This window comes from Meleagris gallopavo, chromosome 2, assembly GCF_000146605.3.
Source record: "Meleagris gallopavo isolate NT-WF06-2002-E0010 breed Aviagen turkey brand Nicholas breeding stock chromosome 2, Turkey_5.1, whole genome shotgun sequence".
Classification (NCBI taxonomy): Eukaryota; Metazoa; Chordata; class Aves; order Galliformes; family Phasianidae; genus Meleagris; species Meleagris gallopavo.
In genome coordinates, this window is record NC_015012.2 from 104,058,821 (window position 1) to 104,084,165 (window position 25,345).

General features: G+C 51.1%; 1 protein-coding gene across 2 annotated transcripts in view; it reads right to left on the minus strand.

Moving 5' to 3' along the window:
* Positions 1-24,848: 24,848 nt before the first annotated feature.
* FAM166C (family with sequence similarity 166 member C) overlaps positions 24,849-25,345 on the minus strand; it is a 2,067-nt gene continuing 1,570 nt past the window's right edge. For both annotated transcript variants that reach the window (XM_019613646.1, XM_003204587.2), the window contains exon 4: positions 24,849-25,076. In XM_019613646.1, coding sequence (XP_019469191.1) covers positions 24,932-25,076 — 145 coding nt within the window. In that variant the 3' untranslated portion in view covers positions 24,849-24,931. The remainder of the gene's footprint in view (positions 25,077-25,345) is intronic.

Sequence of the window (25,345 nt, forward strand, 5' to 3'; positions counted from 1 at the left end):
CCAGAGAACCGTGGATCCCCAATCCATGGTGGTGCCCAAAGCCATGGATGGGGCTCTGGGCAGCCTGTGCTGATAGGGGGCAATCAGCCCATAGCAGTGGTTGAAACTGGATGATCTTAAAGCTCCTCTCCAACCTAAGCCATTCCATGTATGGCACCTGTCATCCTAGTTCTCCATTGAGTCCAATGATTTGGTCTACCTGCGTCAGGTACGTTGGACAAACCAACCCTGATGGAGAAGCTGGCAGAGTATTTAACCATGCTCAACTGTGAAGCCCTTCCCATCAGCCTGGAAGCAGGCACCAAGCCATGCAGCTGGCAGGAATTCAGCCTCACTTGAGCAGCCAAGGATTGCACTGAAAAGGCAGAGAAAGGGAGAGAAGAGTGGTGCGGTTGTGGATTTGGGTCAGGTGAGTTTTTTGCCTATTCAGCAATAAGCCTTGCACTGGTGTTACCAGATGGCTGTGGGTCTCTGTGTGTATGGGCTCTTCTGGCAGTGAAGGTGAGACATAGCTATGCAGGAAATATTAAACAGAAATCTGTAATTGATTTGTCCTGCTGAGGTCAGTGACTGGGAGCAATGGTCTGCTGGAGGGAGCTATAAAATCTGCTTTTTTTCCCCCCTTTTAAAAAGGGGAAGAATGGAGAAGAGAGGGATTATTCAGGCAGGTGGCATGAATCATAGGGAACAACAAGAGGATGTTTTCCTGTAGGCCAAAGTACTGAGTTGAAATGCAGACTGTGGTGTGTGGCTCTAGGATGAGGTTATGTAGTTGCCCAAGAGGAGCCAGTTGACGTAATCTTTTTTGGATTTCAGTAGAGTTTTCAATACTTCTTTTTCACAGTATTCTCTGCATAAAGTGCCCAGCATGCAGCTGGGCCAAAATGCAATGATTTGGGTGAACAGCTGGCTGATGGAGAGGTTTCAAAGGACCATACAAAATGGGAACCATCAGACTGGCAGCTACCCATTAGCCAGGTTGACCTGGCCTCCATTTTAGAGCCTGTTCTCTTTGTTTTCATAGAGTTGTGTAGGAAGGGATCCCTAGGTTTGTATTTTTGGGAGCGCTGGAAGGGATCAGAGCAGAGCTGGGATCTCAGTGCATCTGCACAGGAGCAGGGCTCAGAACCACAAAGATGTCCACGCTCTCAGCCACCGGCAGCAAACCTGACCCCAAAAAACAGCCTGCTGCTGCTTGAAGCAAGCAGAGGAGAGCACCGCCGAGCATGCACAAAAGCCACCAGCTCCTGATATGACAGCAGAGGAATGAAATCAGAGAAAATCCAATTTCCACCAGTGAGCAAGAATCAACCCTGACAGCAAAGGAACAGCATGGTCTGCAGCCACTGCTCTTGGGGAGGGTGCAGCGTGCCCCAGTGCACATCCTGAAGCCCTGCACCATGGGGGGGTGGCTGCTGCCATTCTCAGAGGCCATGGGGATCCTGTGCTGCCCCCTGCACACAGAGCCTGCGCAGCTCTGCCCTTCCTGAGGCTGTGGTCCTCACTGAGCTCATTGCCCAGAGCTTTGTGTGCTGCCTGCAGTTGCAAACCCCTCTGGGTGTGATGCTAACCAAGCTGACGGGCTCACCCCAGCCTGGTGATGGTGGGGAGCTCAGGGTATCCAGATGGGCTTTATGCATCAATCAAAATGGGGTGCTCAGTTTGCTTTGCTCGCATCAAGCAGGATGCAGGGATGACACAAGGGCAGCCCTTTGGTATGGAGCAGCACTGACCCCAGAGCACAGCAGGCCCTCAGGCAGAGTCTGTTCCTGCCTTTTGCTGGAGAATAAATCAGGCACAAAGCTCTTGGGGGAGAAACACGGGGAGATGCTGCATGCTGCCCTATTGCCAGCTCCAACCGGTGCCTCTTACATCAAATGAAGGAAATCGGATCCGGTCACGGTGCAGAAGCACAGCTGCATTTTGAAGGATCTGGGCAGGGTTGATTGCATTACAGCATGAGCAGCCTGCACAGATGGAGCTTGGGGAACAGAGAGAGCAGGAGGGCAGCGGGCAGCATGGCTCTGCATCCCAGTCCAGGAGGGACACGGCCAGAGTGCCAGTGTTGTGATGCTTTGCTGGGCAGTGCATAGGGATGGAGGGCTCCTCAATGCTGCTCCTTGCTGTCTCTGCTATTTGCTATCCTAATTCATGCTTTTCTCACAAAATTTAGGTTGTCGTTTTGTGTTTTCCCATCCAATTACACAAGAAAAAGAATGCAGCCAGCACCCAGCAGGTAGCAGTTACTGTGCCAGTAGGGATAAGCACTGCTAGGAGTTCCATGCCTTCAGGGCTGTGGGAGGTGCCCTCCTCCTTAGGATGACTTCTGCCACTTGTGGACCAGGAAACCAATGTAATTGCTCCCCAGAGCCTGCAGACTGATTCTTGCACTTGCAGGTGGTGCCTCCCATGGAACCAACCAAGTGTGCTGAGCCCAGGGGCTCACCCCAAGCCAGACACGGCCCCATCCCCATCCCCACACAGACATCCCCTATGGACAGGGGACTCCTACAGCTGTCTCATTGCTTCTCCAAGCACGAATCCTTCTGCCGCTCCATCACACTGATTGGAAGAACATCACAGCCAAGGATGCTCTGCCTCCCCCTGATAGAGGCTGACTGTGCACCTGTGGACTCCCACCCCAATCCACTGCCCTGCTGCAGTGCAGTGAGCCCTCTCATGTCCCCAGGAAGACGTCTTGGGGTATTTTCAACCCATAGAAGGACTGGCATGGGCAAAATCACCCCCTGGAACTGAGTGCCCATCCATGCACACCCATATTTTGGAGCCATCCTGTGCTCACTGCATCTGGCCCTCTCTTTCCTTCTTCATTGTTTTAAAGAAAAGGACTGTGGATAACACCACGCCAACAGCTATTTTAAGGGGAACAACCTAATGTGCAAAAAAGCCCACGTTTCTGCCAAAATGGCATCACAGCACGGCGGAGCTCTCGGCTCCTCCCGACGCCGAGCACCATGCCCAATTTAGGTGAAACTATTTTCCATGGGATGCCGGTGCCGCAGGGCTTTCCTGGGCCTATCCCATTGGATTGTCATGAGATTGGCCCCTCTGTGCTGTCCCATTGCTATGTGAGCAGGGCAGGCGCAGGGGTCTGCTCTTCTTCACCTTGAGAGCAAAGCAAGCGAAGGCACATCAAATATTCATGCCTCCTATCTTCTGTTTACAGCATTGCGGTTGGTGGAGGGGAGGACGATGCTCTGCATCTCCTCTGGGGTCCCACAGACGATCAATGGTGGTGCTGGGAACGAAGCCCGAGGTGTCACGGTGCCCTTGTCCTTGTTAAGCCAGCAGGGAGCTGGGGATGTGTCTCTGCTTGCTCTTGCAGCTTTCTGTCTTCGTGCTGGGTGGATTTTTGGGGTTTGGGTGCAGTCTTGAGCAGCTTGGGGCCTCCTTGGGCCCAGTGTACATCTTCAGCTGCATCCCGGGGTGCAGTGGATGGATGCTCCATGGGAAAGGTGCTGAGTGCCAGGGCTGCTCCCTGGGGTGGGGATGTCCCAAAAACTCACGCAACCAGGGTGGTTGGGGCTGGAGGCACCTCTAGTTCACCCCCTGCTCCAGCCCTGACCCCCTTAAGACCCCTCTTTGGCATCCCTCTTATTGCCCTGCCAGGCAAAAGGACACTTTGGAGCATCCAGGGAATTTCGGAGTGCCACAATAGAGCATCCTTCAGCCATCCCTCCTCCAACTCAGGACATATGCAGTGTGCATACAGCATTTGGACAACACTCTCAGACATATGGTTTGATTTTCAGGTGGTCCTGCCTGGAGCCAGTGATCCTTCCAACTGAATCACATGCACTCAGCCTGTTGCCCAGCTCCCTCCACACTGGGATTTGCAAAGGGGCTGCGTGGGGAGATAGACGCTTGCTGGCTTTGGACAGGAGAAATAAGCTGGGGAGCCCAGGATGGGTCAGAACAGCCTGGTACCTCCTCATTGACAGAATTGGTAATTGTGACCCGGGATCACCTCAGTTGAGTCACCAGCTTCCCATGCATGGAGCAGGCAGGCTGGAAGATCCCAGACCTGCAGACATTTGTCAGGAGCTTGCTGTGTGGGCAGCCATGCTGACATCCTCATCCTGCTCACGATCCCGAATGACTCTGCACAGGAATCATCGATGATGCAAATATAAAGTACAAAATAAAAGGAAAAGCATCCGAAATGGAGGAAACACCAGAGTCCCAGTTGCCCAGACAACAAGTGTTGACCCCTCGTCTGAATGCTGGATGATTCAGACCTTAATGACACAGACAAAGGCAACAGGACAGCACCCACTTTTGCTTAGGGACGGGCATGGGCTTTTGTCCCACACCACAAAGGCCCCTGGGGATGTGAGGACTGGAGCTATGACCCCACATGGATGCCCAGGGTTCAGTGTGGCTTCACCCACACTGATGAATTATTTGGGTTTTTTCCACATTGTGAGAGAGTCACCGGTGAGCTCTGCTTGAGGCTTGTACTGAAAATACCAAATCCCATCACATCGTGCTTGTTGGGGTGTTGTTTTCTCACACCTGCCATCTGCTAGAATACCTTCACCCCGGGCCCTGCTGAGCGTTTGGAAGGGCAATAAAAACACTGGGCGAGGAATAAATAATTCACTGGGCACTGTTACCGAGTGCAGCATCCAGTGCCTGGCACATGGCAGGAATTAAGCAGCCCCACTGCAGTGCCGAGGGCAAATCACATGGCCGGCCCCTTTGCTGGGATCTCCAGGGTTTAGAGCATGGGGTAACCGGTGCTGCAAGTGATGTGTTACAGTTGGTCCAGTCCCATCCTGAGAGCTGGGATTCCAGGCAGGGGACGAACAGGGAGACATGACTTTGAGTCAGCTGGGATGGGATGGGGTGGGGTGAGGTGGGATGAGATGGGACGGGATGGTGGTGGCTGAGGGGAGGCAGAGAGGTGGCACCCATCCTTCTTCCTTCTCCTTCCTCCTCCTCTTTTTCCTCCTCCTCCTTCTGCCTTCTTTTCTTCCTTCCCCCTTCTTTCTCCTCTTCCTCCTCCTCCCTCCTCCTTTCTCCTCCTCCTTCTCCCCCTTCCTTCTAATCCTCCATGTCCTTCTCCTCCTCCTCCATCCTCCTCTTTCCTTCTTTTTGTCCTCCTTCCGCATCCTCCTCCTTCTTAGAATCATAGAATCACCAAGGTTGGAAGAGACCTCTAAGATCATCCATTCCAACCTTCCATCTATTGTCAATATTTCCCACTAGACCATGTCCCTCTAAACGTTCCTTGAATACCTCTAGGGACAAAGACTCCACCATGTCCCCGGGCAGCTCATTCCAGTGCCTGACTACTCTCTTGGAGAAGTATTTCCTAACGAATCTCCTCTGGTGCAACTTGAGGCCATTCCCTCTCATCCTATTGCTAGTTACATGGGAGAAGATGTCGACTCCCACCTCATCACAACCTCAGTTCAGGTAGCTCTTCCTCCTCTTCCTCTTCCTCCTCCCACTTCCACAGGGCTGCAGTGACCCAGGATGGGGAGATCACCCCTCAATCCATCAAAAACTTCGGGGAAACACCACCTGGTGCAAGCCGTATTTTTCATGCAGTCCCGAGAGCAGGCTGAGCAGATCGCTCTGTGGTGCCAAGGTTTTCTTTAGTCCCTAAACCTGGGGTGGCTCAGCTATGTTTATTTACCAGCTCTGACCTCCTGCTGGTTTTTTCTTTCAACATTTTGGCTTTCTTTCCAGCCTTCCTGAATGGTGACTGATCAGCTCTTTGTCTATTTGCCAGAGGATGCGGCCCCCAGTTCCACCCCTCTTCCTCCTCTTGCAGAACCTGCCTTTTATTTTGGGGTGGAAGATGGAAAGGACAAGTGGGATGCACACAAACCATGCCTGCTGACCACTGTCACAGGCTTGTTTTAGCTCAGGGCATTGTCATCAAAGGAGCAAGAGACATTTTGGGGGCAACAATCACAGCCAGGCCTGGCTGCTGCTGGGCATCCCTGACTCACTGTGCAGGAATCTGCACTGCACAGAGACTGTTCCTTCTGTCCCTTCTGTGTCCACTACCAGGACAGAGTAACCCTGGCTCATCTACAGCTCAGGATGCAATCCCCATTGCTAAGAGCAGCCAGACTCTGCTCCAAAAGGAGCTCTGGACAGGGATGCTGCAGCCCTTGGACAGAAATATGACAATGAGGAGAAGGTTTTTCTTCAGTGCTTGGGAAATCTTCCCGAGGATGGACCCAAAAAGCAGGGCTAGAGTGCAGGGCTGTGCTTAAGGCTTTTTTTAAATCACAGCAACACTATCTGCCTGTGTCAGGTTCTGTGTCCAGCTGCTGCTGCTTGTTTTGCTGCCTGCATGAGACAAAGAAAGAGGGTCATGGCCATCGAAATGGGACACCTCGTGCCCCATGCAGGGGGGAATAAACATCCCTGGGGCAGCCAGGGCATGGCACACTGCCTGGTACTCCCAGCACCATGACCAGTGCCCAGCTCCCACAGCTGAGCTTTGCACTTCCATGGCAAGGAATGGTGCTCTGCAAAATGATGAGAAAGAACATGATCTGTCTTTTGCAAACAAAGTGTTGGTATTTATTCTCGTTGGAATTCCAATCATGAGGCTGTGGCTGTTCACATGGCTGTGCATCACCCTGTAGACCCTGAGTGCTGCAGACGAGGATGCCTGCGATAGCAAACCTGACGGGGGGATGCACCAGCATTTATCCTTGTAATGCTTAAATCTGGACATCTGTGCCCACACATGGCCAATCCCTCTGGCTGCTCATTATCTTATTGACCCTATTTAGCAGGATCTTGCTTTCTCATTTATCACTGAGAGCCTGAGCAGAGCGGTGAGCTGTTCTCCAAGCATTTTCCCTCCCTCCAGATTAATCCCTCCCATCCTTTGGAATAGATCTGAGGAAGCAGCCTTCCTAAGAAAAACCAAGATACACGATTGCACAAACCTCCAAGCTGCTATCTGCCTTCCTGCTTGACCCCTGACAGCCAGCAAATTTTTCAGTGTCATAGAATCACCAAATGAGTGGGGCTGGGAGGACTTTAAAGACAACAGAACCATCACGTGGGTTGGGTTAGAAGGGATCTTAAAGACTGTAGAATCATGAAGTATCTTGGTCGGAAAGGACCTTACAGACTGTAGAATCATGGAATAGGTTGGGTTGGAAGGGACCTTAAAGGTGTGCAATGGATAAATAATGGGAGGAGAACCAGTCTCTGTCCTTCTCAGCTGATTCCTGCTGTTGCAAAGCTTCATCTTGAAGCTCAGAGCAGGATTTGGGCTGCCTGCAGGAAGAGGTGCAAAGCACACGGAGGTTGCTGTGGGGATGAAGGAAGCATCTTCTGTAGAACTCAAATTAAAAGCCTGAGCCAGGACATCCCTGCCCTGAGGGCATCACAGCCAGAGAAGGGATGCAAAGGCACAGCTTCTGGATCTGCTATGATACAGGTGCAGGCTGAGTGGTCCAGCCAGGTGTTTGTCTGATGGAAAAGAGAGATTGAAGCAAGAGATCCCCAAAATGCAATTAGTGCCCTTAAAACAGCAGCCCAATCCATGTCCAGGTTCCAAGAGCAACGTGCTTGGAAATCAAACAGATAATGCCCCTGAGGCATCACCGTGCAATGATTTGCAAGGGAAAAGAAGGTTTGAGAGCCAAAACCAAGCACAGCCCAGGTAAGGACCCACTGGAGAGAAACCAAGGTCACCCAGATATGCGCAGAGGCAAGCAGCCAAAATTCTGCACCTCGATATGCCTCACCTCCCCCTGCACTCCCCTTTCCCTTTGCAGAAGAGGCCGTGGCTCAGATGGGGGAGCAGGCAGGGAGCACGGGGGTCTGCATATTCTGCCGCTTCTCAGATGGAACAAAAACAGGGCGGAAAGCATCTTCTCCTTCTTTCCCCACGAGAGAACTCTCCCTCTCCCTATTCCTTCATCTTCCTATGCTGTGCCTCGTAGCAAAGCGCATCGCTCCAGGTCCACGTGGCTCTAATTGGCATCTCAGCTCTGTGTCAGCTCTTGGCTGCTCTCAAGAGTGACGAGGAATTGATTTTTTTTATTTTTATTTTTGCCTTTGAAGTACTCACAGGACTTATTTTTAAACTCTGTTTTCCTCTAAAGAATCCCTTTTTTTTTTTTCTTTCTCCCTGCAGAATGTAGATCCTTAGATGAACATGATCTGTGCACAGATGATATTTCTGACCCCTCTTCACAGCAGGTTTGTGGCACAGCGGGGAGAATAATTAATGCTCACACTGCAGAAATGTGGGCATCGACCCTGGAAGGTGGAAGGGGCTGTGAGATCCAGAGGTTAAAAGAAGCAGTTTAAAGACCTGGAAGTGTCACCACAGTGGGGACATATGGGTTAGTCCCGTGGTTCTGCCAGGTAGGTTTGGTCCCCAAACTGCTGCTTGGGTGGCAGGATCCAGCTGGCAAAAGGCAGGGGATGATGCTTGTTAGCTTTCTTTCCTGCTGCAGTAGGTTTTGCATGTTCCAAGACATCATGCATCAGCACAGCAGAGGTTGTCTTGATAGTATAATCATATCATGGAATCACAGAATGGCCTGAGTTGAAAAGCACCATAATGATCAACCAGTTTCAACCCCCCCTGCTATGTGCAGGGTCGCCAACCATCAGACCAAGCTGCCCAGAGCCACATCCAGCATGACCTTGAATGCCTCCAGGGATGGGGCATCCACAGCCTCCTTGGGCAACTTGTTCCAGTGCCTCACCACCCTCGGCAAAAATCATTATCAATGCTGAGAGTAAAGTGGGAGTGGAATGTGTGGGTACAAACCACCTCCTTCCCACAGCAGTGCTAAGGAGCTGCCCCTGGGTAGGGTCTTCCTGCACTTGGAGACCCTTAGACTCTTTCTGAGCTGTATTTGCTTTGCCCTGGGGGGCATCCTGGACTTAGAGTATACAAAGATTTACTTCTTCCTGCCCACATTGCTTGGTGCTTTTTGTGCACTGAAGTGAAGGGCAGCATCGCTGTTGGCACCAGGAGGGGATCAGTGCTGTTTCCGCTACTTCATAAGGCTGTTCCCAATGGGAGAACCATGCATCTGAAGAAGAAAGGTCCAGGACTGCTGGTTTAGATGTAGGACATTGTGTCATGACTTCGTGCACATGTTATCAGGACACTTGGTGCTGTTTATGTAGTTTTGTTGCAGGCCTTATCCCCTACACTCTTCTCCTACCTCCTAGTCAAGTGCAGCCCAGAGGACACCAGCTTTTCCAGGTGAAGAGCAGGGGGAGGTGCAGAGATAGTGCACCCAACATTACAGCCCAGAGGTTGTTCAGCATAGCTCTGGGACAGCTCAGGTCTACATACCCATCTGTTGGTTAAGAGAAGCCACAATGCAACAGAAGAAGGAACCACTTCAGCTGTCATCTGCCCTAAGACATTGAGAAGATCTGGGAACTAGATTACAGGACAAGAGGGAATGGTCTTAAACTGAGACAGAGGAGGTTTGTGTTAGATCTTAGGAGGAAGTTTTTCCCCCAGAGGGTGGTGAGGCACTGGAACAGGTTGCCCAAGGAGGCTGTGGATGCCCCATCCCTGCAGGCATTCAAGGCCAGGCTGGATGTGGCTCTGGGCAGCCTGGTCTGCTGGTTGGTGACCCTGCACATAGCAGGGGGTTGGAACTGGATGAGCGTTGTTGTCCTTTTCAACCCAGGCCATTCTATGATTCTATGATTCTGTGATTCTATGATTCTATGATTAGTCAAACCTGAGCATGCACCTTTGTGTTAGCAGTCTGGAGAGTGGCAGACCCATGAACAAAGTTCTTCCCAACCCCAGGCTGGCTTTAACCTTGGGATTCACCTTTGTTGCATCTTTGCATTCTTGCACACAAAGCAGCGTTGTCCATTCCTGTTTGATCTGGTCTCTCAGGTGCCATAGCAAATGGCAAGTTTGCTTTGTGAACCAATCGATAATAAGCTATTTAAACAGTGTTGTGTTGAGGTAATAGCATTAAGGAGTCTGGAGGGAATTAAGGAAATAACAACTGGCTTTATTAAGGAGCTTAATTCAATAACATAGGCAGGATGGTTTAAGCTTCAGCCCTGAGCTCTTGGAGCAAGGTGCTCAGCAGCAGTGAGCACACAGCTGAAACCATCTCAGAACTCCCTGGAAAACTACAGCATGGCATCACGATGGAGCCAACAGGACATGACTGGGTGCAGATGCCATTTGCCTGGGGCTTTATCAGAATGTAGAGGTCTTTTTGGGACTCTTCTGCTCTCTAGAACCACAGCACAACTACTGCTCCATGGGCTAAGAGACACAATGTGTTCTGATGGGGTTGGGATGGAAAAAGGGAGAAGCAGACGTGGTGGGATCCCATCACCACAGATCAAGAGCTTCTGCCTCAAAGAAGCAGAAAAAGCTTTAGCACTGCCACCTGAGGTACTCTGGCACAAACCTTGCAGAGTGAGAGGATGGCCTTACCCACTGCATTTGGGTGAATCTCTGCAGAGGGAGCTGAGATCAGGGTTTCCATGAAGAAGTGCACCTGCAGGGCGTTTTATCCAAGCCCTGGACACACAATTAAGTGAGCAGAGAACTAAGGCACAGCAAAACCAAAGATAAGGAGGAACAACTCCATGCACCAGACTCGGCCACTCTTCTCCGGGCTCTGACAGCAACAAGGAAGTTGCTTTGTCGCCAGGACACCAGGGGAGAGAGCTAAAGTGCTCACCCTCGGCAGCAAGAGCAGTTTAATAAACACTTTAGCAGGAGCAGTGAGGGACATCTGCCTTAGACACGTAATTGAATTTCGCGGTAGCAAGTGGATTAAGGGATCTGAAACAGCGGAGTTTTGAAATCATAAGCAAGAGACATTGTGCAATTTGATTCTGCTGTGGACAATGGAAACAGATTAATCCCCGTGAGGACAGGAACAAAAATATCTGGGAGGCAGAGAGTGGGGGTCATGTTTGTACAGCTCTGACTACACTGCCTGGTTCTCCTGCCTCCATGGAGCTGATGAAAAACCCATTTTGGGTCATCTAAATCATTCTCTACCTCGTTCGAGGGATGCCATTTCAGCAGTTTGCCAGCACCCTTTGAAATCCAGAGACTTTGAGTCCTGTTGCTGTGACTAGAGATATTTTGGGAGTGCGATGCCTCATAGAGCATGAAAAATCAGCTGGAAAGGCTCAGACCTAAACCTAACCCAGCCATGGGTGCTGCCTCCATAGAATAACAGAATAATTCAGGTTGGAAAAGACCTCTCAGATCCCCAAGTCCAACCCCAGTCAACCCCAGTCAACCCCACTGCGTCCCTCAGTGCCACATCCCCACGGTTCTGGAACACCTCCAGTTTGGTGACCCCAACACCTCCCTAGGTAGCTGTGCCACTGCAGCACTGCTCTTTTGGAGAAGAAATATTCCCTAATATCCAGCCTGGACCTCCTCTGGTGCAACTTCAGGCCATCACCAAGCATGGCCATTGCTCAGGACGGCACAACACCTGACTGATCATTTCTCTGGTCAGACACTGATGGCTCCTGGCAGTCAGAAGAAGGACCCAGATGTTGATGCAGACCATCGTGATGACCAACCATCAAGGATCCATGGATCAGTCTGGCTCTGTTCCAAACCCATGAATGGTCTTGACATCTTTGACACCACGAGATGACAGATGTGCAGTACTTCCTTGTTTGTGTTTGCAGCCTGTTATCTTTTTCCTGGGTTCAAAGTCCATCCACTTTAGATGACAGTGGAACATGCATCTGTCAGACAATTCATCTGGGTCAAAGTACTGACTACAGGACAGGAAAGGAAACTGCAAGATAAAGGGGCTGAGATAGGAGTCCTCTCTGTAAATGCATGGTGGTGATTACAAGGGGTGCGGAGGCTAGTAGTCCAAGCATGAGTTAATGGAGATAAGCTGCAAATGAGCAGACTAAGCCCATGAATTACCTGGGATTCATACTGTAGGAACGCCCATTTTCAGCCCATACTCATCCGAATCTGCCCCAGTCGATATCAGTAGTGATTGCTCAGGGAAAGCACATAAGACCCCCAGTTGTCACCTGGTGTCTTCTCTATCCCTTCAACATGGTTCAGTGGAGGGTGGGTAAAAGCATCAGGGGAACATCACTGTGTCCTGGTTCTCAGATATCTGCTCCCGGTGACAGCTGGGAACACCGAACTGGGTATGTGGATCCTGTTCCTACACCTTTTCCCATTATTCTGTTCCAGTATAGTGTAGGACAGCTGCCCACTGGAGAGCCTCCATCCATTGGAGGTGATCTTAGATCTGCCTGCATCGCAAGGCACACTGACATCCTTTATACAAGAGTTCTGCAAAGGGAATTCCCTCATACCTTGAACTTCTTTACTGTTTCAAGAAGAGAAGACCTGTATAGGTCTGTTGTGCAGGATGGTGAAGCAGTTCTTCCAGTTGGCTTCACAGCTCCCATCTGATCATTTCACAGAAAGATTGTCTTCCTTGTTCAGGCAGAATGGTTGTGCTGAAAGGAATCAAAACAGTGTTTTTAAGCCTGAATTAGTTCATATTCTGGAGACGGTGTGGGATGATTTGGTATGCGATGAGTTGTTATGGGATGAGATTAGAGGAAATGAGATGAGATGAGATGAGATGAGATGAGGTGGGATGATGAAAGAGAGAGTGAGGTGAGATGTTGTATGGGATCACAGGTCTCTCGAGTAAATGACCCAACTGGCCCATGTCATCCCTTATCAACCCCCTTGAGAGACAGAAACCACAGCAGCTGAAGGAGGAAGCACTTGCTGGGAAGCAAAGCCCTTGGGATCTGGAGCACAGGAAAGACTAAATAGGGCAAAAGCTAATGGCCTTAAGTTGTGCCAGAGGATGTTCCGGTTGGATATTAGGAAACATTTCTTCTCTGAAATAGTGGTGATGCAGTGGCACAGCTGCCCAGGGAGGTGGCGGGGTCACCAAACCTGGAGGTGCTCCAGAACTGTGGGGATGTGGCACTGAGGGACGTGGGCAGTGGGCATGGTGGTGTGGGCTGGGGTTGGACCTGGGGATCTCAGAGGTCTTTTCCAACCTGAATGATTCTATGAAGATATACACTGCTGTCCTGACGGATATCTCAACTCTCCTAAGCATCTGCAGGACCCACCAACCAAACTCCTTGAACTGGTAACTCCTACCCAGCAGGGCTGAGCTGGCTAAGTTAATTGAATTCTGACCTAACATTATTCTGGTGAGATTCCCTCCTTTTCGCCCTTTTTTTTCTGTGCCTGCCCCCTTTGAGCAGCAGCAACATTTTTCTGCACTTTGTATTTAACAGGCAAACTGACATCACACAGGCGATGTCTTCACTCTGCTGCTTTCTGGAGTTCTGCTTCAGTAAAAAGGGGAGTTTAATTGTTTCATTACTGAAACTGAATGAAAAAAATAATAGCCCTGCACAGTTTCATTCCCTTGAATGAAAACATCTCAGGGAAGCTGCAACCTATTTCATTTTTTCTTTTACACTCTTCAGTGGCTCATATATCTGCCCAACAACAACTTAATTAGGAGAGCCCTTGCTTCCTTTCACACATGGAAGAGCAGCAAAATAGAAGAGAACAACAGTTGTATGAAATTATTTCATCCCAGCTTGCTAAAGATGGAGAAAACCAAGAGGGTGTTTTCCTCCCTGGGCTTTATACTGTGGGGTGATGGGGTGCACATTAGTGCATATTGAATGCAAGCTCCATGGTGCTCAGTTATTCTCCTTAATTCCAAATATACTTCTTATCCTACTCCAGGACCAGGCTGAAAGGACATTGCTCACAAGCATATTTTGGCCTTAAATCTGCCGGCAATTCTACCAGTGACCCCCGAGTCTGTGTTTGGAGGGCATTGTCCAAGTCTCTCCTTGCTGCTCCCTGGAGCCCACACAGCGGAAGCTCATTCTGTACCACTGGGGTGGGCACATCTGGACCTGCACATCCGCATGGGATGGTCCCAATAAGCCTTTTCCCATCACTGAGCTCTGCCTGGCACTGTCTTCTGGTGAGGACAGCTGTGAGTCATGATGTGAGCGGAGATAGCGTCTGTAAGTGCCCGGAGTTCTCATGTGACCCAGCTCATCTTAGCTTTCATCTCCAACACAACATGAAATGGAGTCTCTAAGGACCAGTTTATTACATTTTCTTGGAAATTTCACTACCCAAATGTGTTTGATGATTGAGTGGATGCTGGCAGGCTAAGTCTGAGCCAGAGAGGCTGAAGAGCGCCGACAAGTCCAAGTAACACACTAAAAGGGCAATAATTATCCATCCAGTCCCCCAGAGAAAGTATTCCTCCAAGTATAGCACTTGCAATGTATTACTCAGACTACTGCCGCTTTCCACTCACAGCCATTCAGGAGAGTGCTTGGAACAAGGCTGGCAGAAGGACGTGGATGTGGCTCTGGGCAGCCTGGTTGGCGACCCTGCACATAGCAGGGAGGTTGAAACTAGATGAGCATTGTGGTCCTTTTCAAATCAGGCCATTCTATGATAAGGACCATCCTTCCACACTCTTTGAACCATTTCCCTCTGCAGATGCTCCCTCCCTTTTGGGGATGTGACAGGAATGCCAAGTCCCATGAAATGGAATGGTGCCCATGTGGGGCTGGAGTGGCTTGGAGCTCTGCCTTTGGACTTTGGGATTGGGACCAGAGCAATTAACTAGTGTAGGATCTACCAGATTTCTTTGGCCCAGTCTCCGTGGGCTGCAGTGGGAGCATATGTGGGATGTAGTTTGGGACTTGGTTCTGGAGGTGACTGTTGCCCCAAAGACAAATTCCAGCTTGGAATGTTACTTTTAGGAGGATGCTGCTAGCATTCCTTCCTTGTTGTTTTCAAGCTCTTGCTGGAAACAACTCGGCACACACCAGCCCATCCATCAGACTGTCCTCCAGCCGCCCAAGGAGGAAATGGATGTAGTGGGGTGAAGTCTGTTTAGGTTTGTTAAAAGCCTATCCATCTTCCAGCCTCGCTCACTGCTTGTGAAAGGACAGGGCAAGGGATAAGACTGGAATAAGTGCTGGAAACGCGATCAGAGCTCTTTTCATAGAATTGTAGAATGTCTCAATTTGGAAGGGACCCCCAGGGATCATTGAATCCAACTCTTGGCTTCACACAGCACCACCCAAACCCAAACCCTATGGCTGAGAGTGGTGTCCCATTGCCCCCACGAGCTTTGGCAGCTCAGGGCCGTGCCCACTGCCCTACGCAGCCTGCGCCATGCCTACAGTCCTCTGGGGCAGAGCCTTTCCCTAACCCACACCTGCCCCTCCCTGATGCAGCTCCACGCCACTCCCATGGGTTTTGCTGTTGAGCACCCAGCAGGTTTCCATTGGCAGCCTCCAGGTCTACCCGTGGTCTCCCAGTTGGGGATCAGCCCAGTGTGGTGCAGATGAAGCTCACTCAGACCCCCTCAGAGCAGCCATGCAAGAACTCACTCACTACAGAGCTCAAGGAGGTGTCAGACACTTAACTGATCTTAATCACTTAATCCCATTAAGCAAGAGATTGGGTGTCCATGGTAAAAACCAGCAGAGGTACCACAAAGAGCAAACCGGTGGTGGGGGGCACTGCTCAGTGTGGGGGTGTACAAAGACATTTTGTGCCCATCCTCAGCCCTCCATTGCCCTTGCCATTCTCTTCCCATGAGCAGAGCTCCTTATCATGACACAAAGCCACCTGCTTGCCCTTTAACATCCCTCAAATCCAGCAGAACCCCAGAAGCTGGCGTTGGACTCAGCGATCTCTGGAGGTCCCTTCCAACCCCTACAATCCTGTCATTCTCTGATACTGTGATCCCATGCAGATGGGGTGGTTTTATCTGTAGTTCTGGCCCAGGGACACTTAGGATGGATGTTTCCTTTCAACAACACCGCTGCACATTCTGATTTGTATTTAGGATAAGTGCGATCCTCAGCTCTTGTTCATTAGTAACCTCCCAGGGGCAGCAGGCGTGAGGAAAACAAACGGCGCATTTTGTTCGCTTCTAATCCACTGCGCCTGGAAACCCACTGATCTGAAGCTGTCCTAATTGAGAGGAGGCTGCTAACGAGAGCGGTGCTCAGCAGAGCAGGGCAAAAAGAAGGGATCATTTGGTTCAGTGGCTGAACCCAGAGAGCCAAAAGCTGAAGTTATTCCATTAACAAAGAAAATCATTAAGCCCCAGCACAACCCCGGCAGTGCACAGCTGGGCTGCCCAGGAACACATCTGTCCCATCATCAGAGCAACAAGAGGAGCCTCATAGCACAGCACCAACACCGTGTCGTGCTTCCCACAGCCAGTCTGGGCTTTAACACATCTTCCACTGCCCACAGAGAGCAGCATCTCCCATGCAGACAGCCTTATGAGTGCAGGAAAGCTGTGTGCCTCTGAAGGGGGATTACATATGCACAGCATGCAGCCATGACTTCCTTTTTTTTTTTTTTCTTTAATTTTCACTTTGTCATTTCCCGTTTTAATCATTTTGCATGCTTTAGGGATTAAATGCCTTGTTAGAAAATTCCCATTACACACATTTCATGGCCCTGAAAGAGACGATGCAATGTGCCTGTATATGCACCAAGAATAATGTGTGTATTTTATTAACAGAGAAGCTACACATGTTAAGATTAGAGAAAAACTGCTGCTGGTGTGCCCAGCGGGAAGGGAAACTCTGGCTCCTGCAGCACGGCTGATGGATTGCTCCCAGCCTGAAGCTGCTCAGTATTCCTGTCAGAGCTCAAAGGAAGTGTTAAATCCTCCCGGAGGGATTTTGCCTATGACACAATGATCAATGGGGAACACACGGCTGGGTCATTTTGAGCAAGTGGGGATGATTAAGATGTGCAAGGTTTAAGGTGGCTGAGCGTGAGGTTGCATGGCTTGGGGATTGTCACCACAGTGGGGACACTACATTGGGGTCACCATCGATGCCACCACCTTGGGAACACCACTCTGGGGACATCATCAGCGCCACATCTTTGGGCCACACCACCTTGGGAACATCACCAGTACCCTCAACTTGGGAACACCAAAATGGAGACAGCATCACTGCCACCACCTTGGGGAGACCATCTGTGCTACCACCTTAGGAACACCACTCTGGGGACACCACAAATGCCACCACCTTGGGAACATCACCACTGTCACCACCTTAGGGACATCATCAGAACCTTGGGGACACCAAAATAGGGACAACACCAGTGCCACCACCTTGGGCTCACCACCAATGTCACCACCTTGGAAACACTACTCTGTGGACATCATCAGTGCCACCATCCTGTGGGGGGGACATCACCAAAATGTCCTCAACTTGGGGACACCAAAATGGAGACAGCATCAGTGTCACCACTCTAGGGAGACCATCTGTGCTACCAGCTTGGGAACATCACTCTGGGGTCACCATCAATGCCACCACCTTGGGAACATCACCAGTACCCTCAACTTGGGAACACCAAAATGGAGACAGCATCACTGCCACCACCTTGGGGAGACCATCTGTGCTACCACCTTAGGAACACCACTCTGGGGACACCACCAGTACCACCACCTTGGGAGCACCACTTTGAGGACATCACCTGCGCTACCATCTCATGCCAACCCCTGGGCAGGGGACACAACGAGGCCGAATGGGCAGCTTGGCTGGGCTCTGGTGTGGGGTGTTCCCTGCAGAAGAGGCTCTGGGTGGGCAAACAGGAGCTGGGGGTTTGCTGATGGAGAGGAATCTCAACAGATGTTTGAGCTGGGATCTTCTGATCCTTTTGATATTCTTGGCCTTCCCCTATTGCAGTGGGTTAGCTGAGCAGTCTGGCTTGGTGCTGGCTGTGAAGCTCCCTTCTGACAATTTCATTCAATTCCCTTCGTGTACTTCCATACATAATAAAGACGAGGGAGAAAGCTCGTCGCAGAGTATAATTGCCCCTCCTGGGACAGAATGGCTGGTAGCAGCAGCTTTGTAGCCATGCAGGGAAAAGCAGGTTGGAAAGGCTGGGAGCCAGCGCTGCAGTGATGATGGGAGGAGTGAGATCAGAGCTCCCCAGGAGGACACTTCCTGTGGGTCCAGGCTGGCCCTGGGTACAAAGCTAGATGAAGTTTTCCCTCACACATATATACATATATATTTATATATATATAAAATGTATGTGCCATTTGCTCCTGCAAACCGTTTGGATATCGTTCTAGCACAGCTGAATTTATTGCCAGGGCTGAATGCTGCTCAGCTCTTCCCATAGATGGGGACGTGGTCCTGCTCGGGGTGCGTGCCATTGGCCCTAAACAACAGCTGTTCTCCTAAGAACATCTTCGTGACTTTCATGCAAAACTGCAAAGCTCATCATTTGAAGGCAAATCCCTGCTGCAAGCAGCTCAGGACATGCTGGAGCAGTGCTTCCTGCAGCCCTGGCAAAGCATAGCACACCCACATGCGCTGCCCCAAATAACAGTGAGGCAGAGGGAGAAAGAGATTGGGCAGAGGAAGGCAACAGGTGAGAAGATGGCTCCAGACTTTTCACCCACATCCAGTGTGCACCCAGCCTGTGCCACGCTCTGTGCTGCTGCACCCCGTCCCTTCCCCAGCCAAAGCAAAGGAGACACTTTAATGGGCAGCCTGGTGTAATTCCTTCCCCTCGGCAGCGCAGATGGCAGCGGGCGGGGGACAGATGCTCACCGCAGCCCGAGGTGGGGGCTCATGGCAGCCCCAGCTGCGTCACTGCAGGGATTACAGAGAGAACAGCACGGCACGTGCAAGGGGAAGGAGACGTGTTGTGCTCCACGCTGCCATCACACGTCACACCACACATTTGTGTTCGGAGGCATCTGGGGACAAATCCCCTGGGGGCTGGAGACTCACCCGGGGCAGATGGATGAGCTGGGATCCCAACGGGGGTTTCAGTTCCGTTCCCAGGATCACTGTAACCAGAAATGAAATATAAAAAAGGTTTGGCAAAAATAATGAGAAATCCCACCATTTCTAACAGGTGTTTGGGAGGTGTGGAGATGTGGCACATGGAGACATGGTTTGGTGGCCATGGTGAGGGTGTGTTGGGGTTGGATTTAATAATCTTAGAGCCTTTTCCAACATTAGTAACTCTGTGATTCTACTTGGGAACATGCTCCAGTGGCTATGCTGGTGATGGGTTGAGGTTGGACATGATGATCTCAGAGTCTTTTCCAACCTGAATCATTCTACAATTTTATCTTGGGACATGGGCCAGTGGCATGGTAGGGATGGGTTGGGGTGGTATGGGTTGGTATGGATGATCTTAGAGGTCTTTTCCAGCCTTAATGATTCTATGATTCTATTTGGGGACATGGGTCAGTGGGCATGGTGGGTATGGGTTGGGATTGGACTTGATTTTAGAGGTCTTTTCCAACCTAAATCATTCTATGCCTCTGTGATCAGATTATTTTGCTGTGACCCAACCAGGTTTCCTTCCAGCATCTCCTGTCCAGGGTTTTAAACACAGGAAATGGTATGAATGGAAATAGCAGGGATTGTTCTGCTGTCCCAAGAAAGGGCAAAAAATAAAGAGGGATAGGGCTGAGTGGTGCTTATGGAATCAGGCGATAGATCTGGAGGACTTAATTAAAACTTGAGAACTAAGAGTATTTAGATACACTGTCAGGCTGAATCACACCGCGTGTGTTTGACTTTCACATGTTTAATTGAAGCTCTGCGTGAAGGACTGCACAAATCTCACCACTCAGCTTTACAAGCTCCTGGAAAAAATGTTGTAAGAGCAAAGAGTTGTCTCAGGCACTACAAGTTTAAGACAAAAAACAAAACTGGAAGAAAAAAAAAAAGAGAGAGAAGCACGGGCAGTACCCAGCTGGGGATACCCAGCCTGCAACCCCAACGTCCCGCATCCCTTCCCCACGTCCCTAGTGCTGCCAGAAAGCCCACGCCCATCCTCCTGCCTCCTAACATCCCTCTGCTCTGTTCTCACATTCACCACCTGACATTTGGAGCTATGTAAACATGCCCAGCCGCTGATGGCTCCCTGCTTTTTTCCATTCCGTGGCACCTCGAGCATCTCTTTCGCACCAGTGTGTCATGACCGTGCCCTACTTTCTGTCCCCTAGTTCACTTCGAGTTGCACCATAGGGCTGTTTACTTGTCGAGGAACCCCAGGGCTCATCCTCAGAGTGAAAGATCGGAGGACAACGGGGCGGAGGACTTCCAGGTGTCTCTGGAATGTCCCATGGGCATGGAGACCTCCAAGGGGCCATCAAGTATTCCCTGCATCCTCCACTTCATTTCAGAGACAGCAACTCAAACATTTGCAAAAATGGCTGCACTTTGCATTTGCATTTCCAAACCAAATAAGCTGAAGATACTTTATAAAACATGCTCCCCCCTCACTGCTCAAATCTGTGCTCCTCTGCAGGATCTGTGAGCAATGCTCAGCACCTGAAAGCCACAGAGGTCTTTGTGCAAAAAACGGACCATATAGGACTGAACCTCCCTGAGCTGATCGGACACCATCATTGTGGTTGTGTCTCCCAGTCCCCACGTCCACACCTCACAGAGATTTGTCCCCACATCTCCAGCAGGGTCTGTTTCATGGAATCATGGAATCACAGACTCATAGAATGGCACTGGTTGGAAGGGACCTTCAAGAGCTCCATAGAGCTCCAACCCTCTGCTGTGGGCTACGAGCCATGCCCAGGGTGTGCTGCCTGGGCCAGTTTAAGGGATGTTCATATCGTTGTTGGGGTCAGGGATGGGAGCAGCACTTCAATGGGCCACCAAGACACCTGCTGGAAACACTCCTTTGGTGTTTGCTTAATGGAAACACAGCTGCTCCCATCCTACGCACATGGCTCCATTAATCTCCTTTAAGATCACTTTGGATGCATGATAGATCAGTTTGGAATCACAAGGGATCATTTTGGAATCACGAGGGATCGACTGAATGCATGGTGGAACACTTTGGATGCACAATAGGTCATTCTCATTGCCCGATGGATCATTTTGGATACACGGTAGGTCGTTTGGATGCATGATGGATCACTTTGGAACCATGATGGATCATTTGGATGCATGTTGGAATATTTTGGACGCACAGCGGATCACTCTGGATGCACTGTGTGTCCTTTTCATTGCACCATGTGTCATTTTGGATGCACAATGTGTCATTTTGGATGCACGACGGAACACTGGATGCACCGTGGGTCACTTAGGATGCACAACAGGCAATTTTGGTTGCACAATGTGACATTTTGGATGGATGATAGATCACTTTGGGTGCACGAAGGATCCCTTTGGATGCACAGTGGGTCATTTGGATGCACTGCGTATCATTTCAGATGCACGGCGGATCATTTGGATGCACGACGGATCGTTTCTGATGCACGCTTTGCATTTTGGGAGGGCCATAAAAACTCAAGCAGCTGTCCCTGGGCTGCCATTATGTGCAGAGCAGACAATAAAGGAGACACAGCCGTGCACGGGCACATAATTACAGGACGGAGGTCTGCAGCAGGCAGCTCACGCTCGCCTGCCTCTGTTATTTATGCAGTGAAACCAGCACCAAATGCAGGGAACGGCTCTGCTCTGCCTTTGTACAAACACACTTTGAGCGGAGCCGGGGGGTAGCAGAGAGGGGTTTGGTTTTCTTCGCATTAAGTCGGAAAACAAACATTTTATGATTATGGATCATCTGTTTTATGCAAGTATCTAACAGCCCTGCCTAACGCCAGCGTTGTGCTGCCTGCCTGAATGAATACACAATAAAACACATCCCTAGGCTGAAGGACTCACAGTTTAAACAGAGGGAGGTGGGAAGAACCAGCATTGCTGGCTCGGGCAGCTGCAGCACGAGACATTAAACAAGTTGTCAGGGCACTAAAAGTACCCCATAAACACCCACCTGCAGGCTGCTCCACCAGGGAAGCAGCAGTGGGACTGGGGCTGCAGGTGCAAGGAAGGCCATGAGAGGTCTCCAGTTTCGGGGTGTAGTGAGGATGCTCGTGTTCCTGCACCCTGAGTGGCAGTGATCTCCAGCCTGCAGCCTCTGAGGGTCTCAGTGGTCTCCGCTTCTAGGCTTGGGCTGAGCTACAAAGGACGATCCCTTCCCACTGGGCCAGGAGATGTGAGCAGCCTTGGAGATGGGTTGTAATCCTGCAAAGCCATTCCGGTCCCCAGATGGTTCAAGCCCCCGGCTCCTTCCATCACCTGTCCCCAAGCACTTTGCAGCTACCCCTTCTCCCTAAACAAACGCTGCCAGCTCCGAGGGCTGAGAGCAGCTGCAAAAGCAGCTGGAGAATGCAGGCAGCTCTTGCAGACGTCAGCACTTTCCCCCTGCTAGAAGTGAGCCTGTGCCTTCCTAGCTGTGATGCTGGGGCAGAAGGCACTGCAGGGGACGTTTGACTCCATTCCGCTCACCCTGACCCTGTGTTGGGAGCAGGGTTTGGGCAGGAGGGATGCTCAGATGTAGGTCCCGTATGAAGTGCAGCACCAGCACAAAGCCCGTGGCCGAGCTGAATGCAGGACAGGGGAAAGGAGAACTGAGAGAGCTGGGGATGCTCAGCCTGGGGCAGAGGGGGCTCAGGGGAATCCCACCCCGGCCATAAATCCTCACAGGAGGTGCAAGGAATGGAGCTCTGCTCTGCAATGCCCAGGCAGCCCAGGGGCACAGGGCACAGGCTGGAGCCCAGGAGCTGCCATCAGCAGCACTGCAGTGCTGGGTGGATGCCGGAGCCCTGGCACAGGGAGCAGAGAGCGGTGGGGGCTCCTCCTGGGGGATCTCCCACAGCCCCTGGCCGTGATGCTGGGGATGAGGATCAGGACCGGGACCAGGATCGCGTCTCTATGCCCGGATCCTGCAGGGCTGCGCTGCCCTCTAACGGGAGAAGCGGAGGAAAGCCCCGGCAGGCTGCCTGAAAAAACTCCTCCACGCTCTCAAGGCGCACAGCACTCAGCTCCCCCGTCTTCTCCCACCCTTTTTCGAGGTGGAAGATCCCTCCCCTTTTTGCGACTTTCCTTTCATATAAACTTGCGAGGGTCTTGGGGATCCTTGGAAGGGTTTGTGTGCTGGAGACACATGGAGTCCTAGAATGATTTAAGTTGGAAGGGACCCTTAAAAGCCACCTCATCCGGCTCCCCTGCGATGAACAGGGACACCCACAGCTCCATCGTGTTCTCAGAACCCCATGCAGCCTGACCTTGGCTGTCTCGATGGATGGGGCACCCACCACCACTCCGCTGTTCCATGCTTCGCTGCCTTCCTCATTGGACATCTTTGGGGCTGTTCTCCCTTTCCTGGGTGTACTCTGCCCCCCCCCCCCTTTCCCTGTCATGTACTAAGGCTGCCCTGAGCTCTCTGTATTCCATAGCTTTGCGTCTGAGGATATGCTGGCTGTGGTCTCTGCATCCCATGGCAAAGCACATCCCATATGCTGGGAGGGTGCTTGTGAGGATGAATCTGTCTCAGAAATCTTGGCCAGAGTGGAGGAAAGAGAGAGGTTTCCTTGCTCTGATGCTGCCTGGTGTCCCAAGGATGGGTTACAGAACTGCAGCGTCCCCAGGGGTGATGCTGAGGGGCTCAGGCTGATGGCAATAAGATGCAGAGGGGCCACACAGGGCTCTGAAAAAGCAATAAAAGGGTAAAAATGGTCCTCATCTGGTGTATAAAACAGTCTCTGAGCTGGCTATGGGATCTGCTGATCCCCACACAACCTGCACTATGGGTCTCAAACCATTCACTGGGGATCGTTTCTATAAAACATCCAGTGAGAACTTCCCAGGACTCCTCATCTGCCATTTCAGGGTCAGCGTGCAAAGTCCCTCCAGGGAGCAAATTCCACTTGGTAAAAATGATGCCAGCACAAAGAAATAGATGGCCCCTCGGTGATCTGCTTCCTTTTGTGCCTGCTTGCAAGTCCTAAAAAGCACGCACAGCTCTGCCTTGCTGCCAACTGTGAGCCTGCAGGAGCTGAAAGGGGTTTGGAGATGCACTAAAATGCATGAGAACTTTTCTCAATGCGTTAAATGTGCACTTGGAAGTGCTGCAGGTATCAGGTCCCATCAGCTTGCACTAATGGGATGAAACGTGCTGGTGGGGGGAGTGATGAGCAGATGAGGGTAAAAGGGTTATTTAACTTCAGATGTCAGCAAGTGGAGAAAAAATCAATAAAAAGGCACTAAAAGCCATCTCTGGGTTCCTGAGAGAGCAGAGATCACACCCAGAAGAGCACTCATTCCCCTCCCAGGCTGGCTGTCCTGCTACAGAGTGAACACAGGAAACAGTCCTTGACTTGGAATGGATGAATGTGCTCTGCAGGAGCCCTCCCAGTGCCCTACCTACTGGAAAAGTCCTTCCCCCAGAGTCAAACCAAGTGGAGTATTCCCAAGCATGTCTTCCTTCCACTTATTTCTCCAGTAGCTTTGAAAACCATACAGAATTTGGTTGGCTGTGTGGGGGGCCAGGCAGGTGGTAACTCTTATTGTCCTGCTCAGCTCTTGTGTGGGTTGGGACCGAGCAGATCTCACAAATCCCCCTACATCAACCCTTGTGTTCGCTCCCCTGGGTGCCCCTTTGATGATGTTGGTGGCCACGCTGTTCCCTGCTGTCCTCACACCTGGAGGCTCTCCCCATCATCCCCTTCTGCTGCACAATCTGGGCACTTCTCCCTCCCCTTTGTTTGCCTCTTTTCCCTCCCACCAGTCACCGACCCTCATGAGCATATTCCCTCCTACCTCGCTTGGTGACACCCCATCAAAGCCCTTTTGGCTCCATGGGGCTAGACTGGACCCAAGCTCATCCCCTGCCCGTCCTCAACCCTGATCATCTTCTAAGCACCAGAAGGAGCTCTCTGATGAACAACCAACCCCATCCCCTGGGGAGCCCATGCACACAGACACACACCAGCACTCAGTTCCCTCTCCTTTATCTCAGCTTTATTCACCACCACACCTCCCCCAGCAGGGAAACCAGCTTTCCACCAAAGGATGCTGCTGCTTACGCCCTGTACTCAAAGAAGCTGTCACGGACCTCTCTCTCCTGGGAGGTGACCCTCTTGCCCGATGGGAATGTCTGGTAGGTGTGCAGGTTCTCTGGGGACACACGCAGTAAGTGCCATCGTGTCTTCCCACTGAGCTGGGGGCTGAGGACAGATGCAAGGAAGGAATTAGTTCTTATGGAGGTGGTAAGGTGCAGGCACAGGACCCAAAGAAGCTGTGGGTGTCCCATCCCTGGAGGTGTCCAAGGCTGTGGATGAAACTCTGAACAACCTGACCTATGGGAGGGGTCCCGCTGCTTTAAGAAGCTTCCATCAGCACCAAATATTAAATTTCACTGCAGTGATAATTCGTGTCCAACTGAACGATCCGGCAGCGGGGGCAGGAAGGTAGATATGGGGGAGGGAGCTCTCCC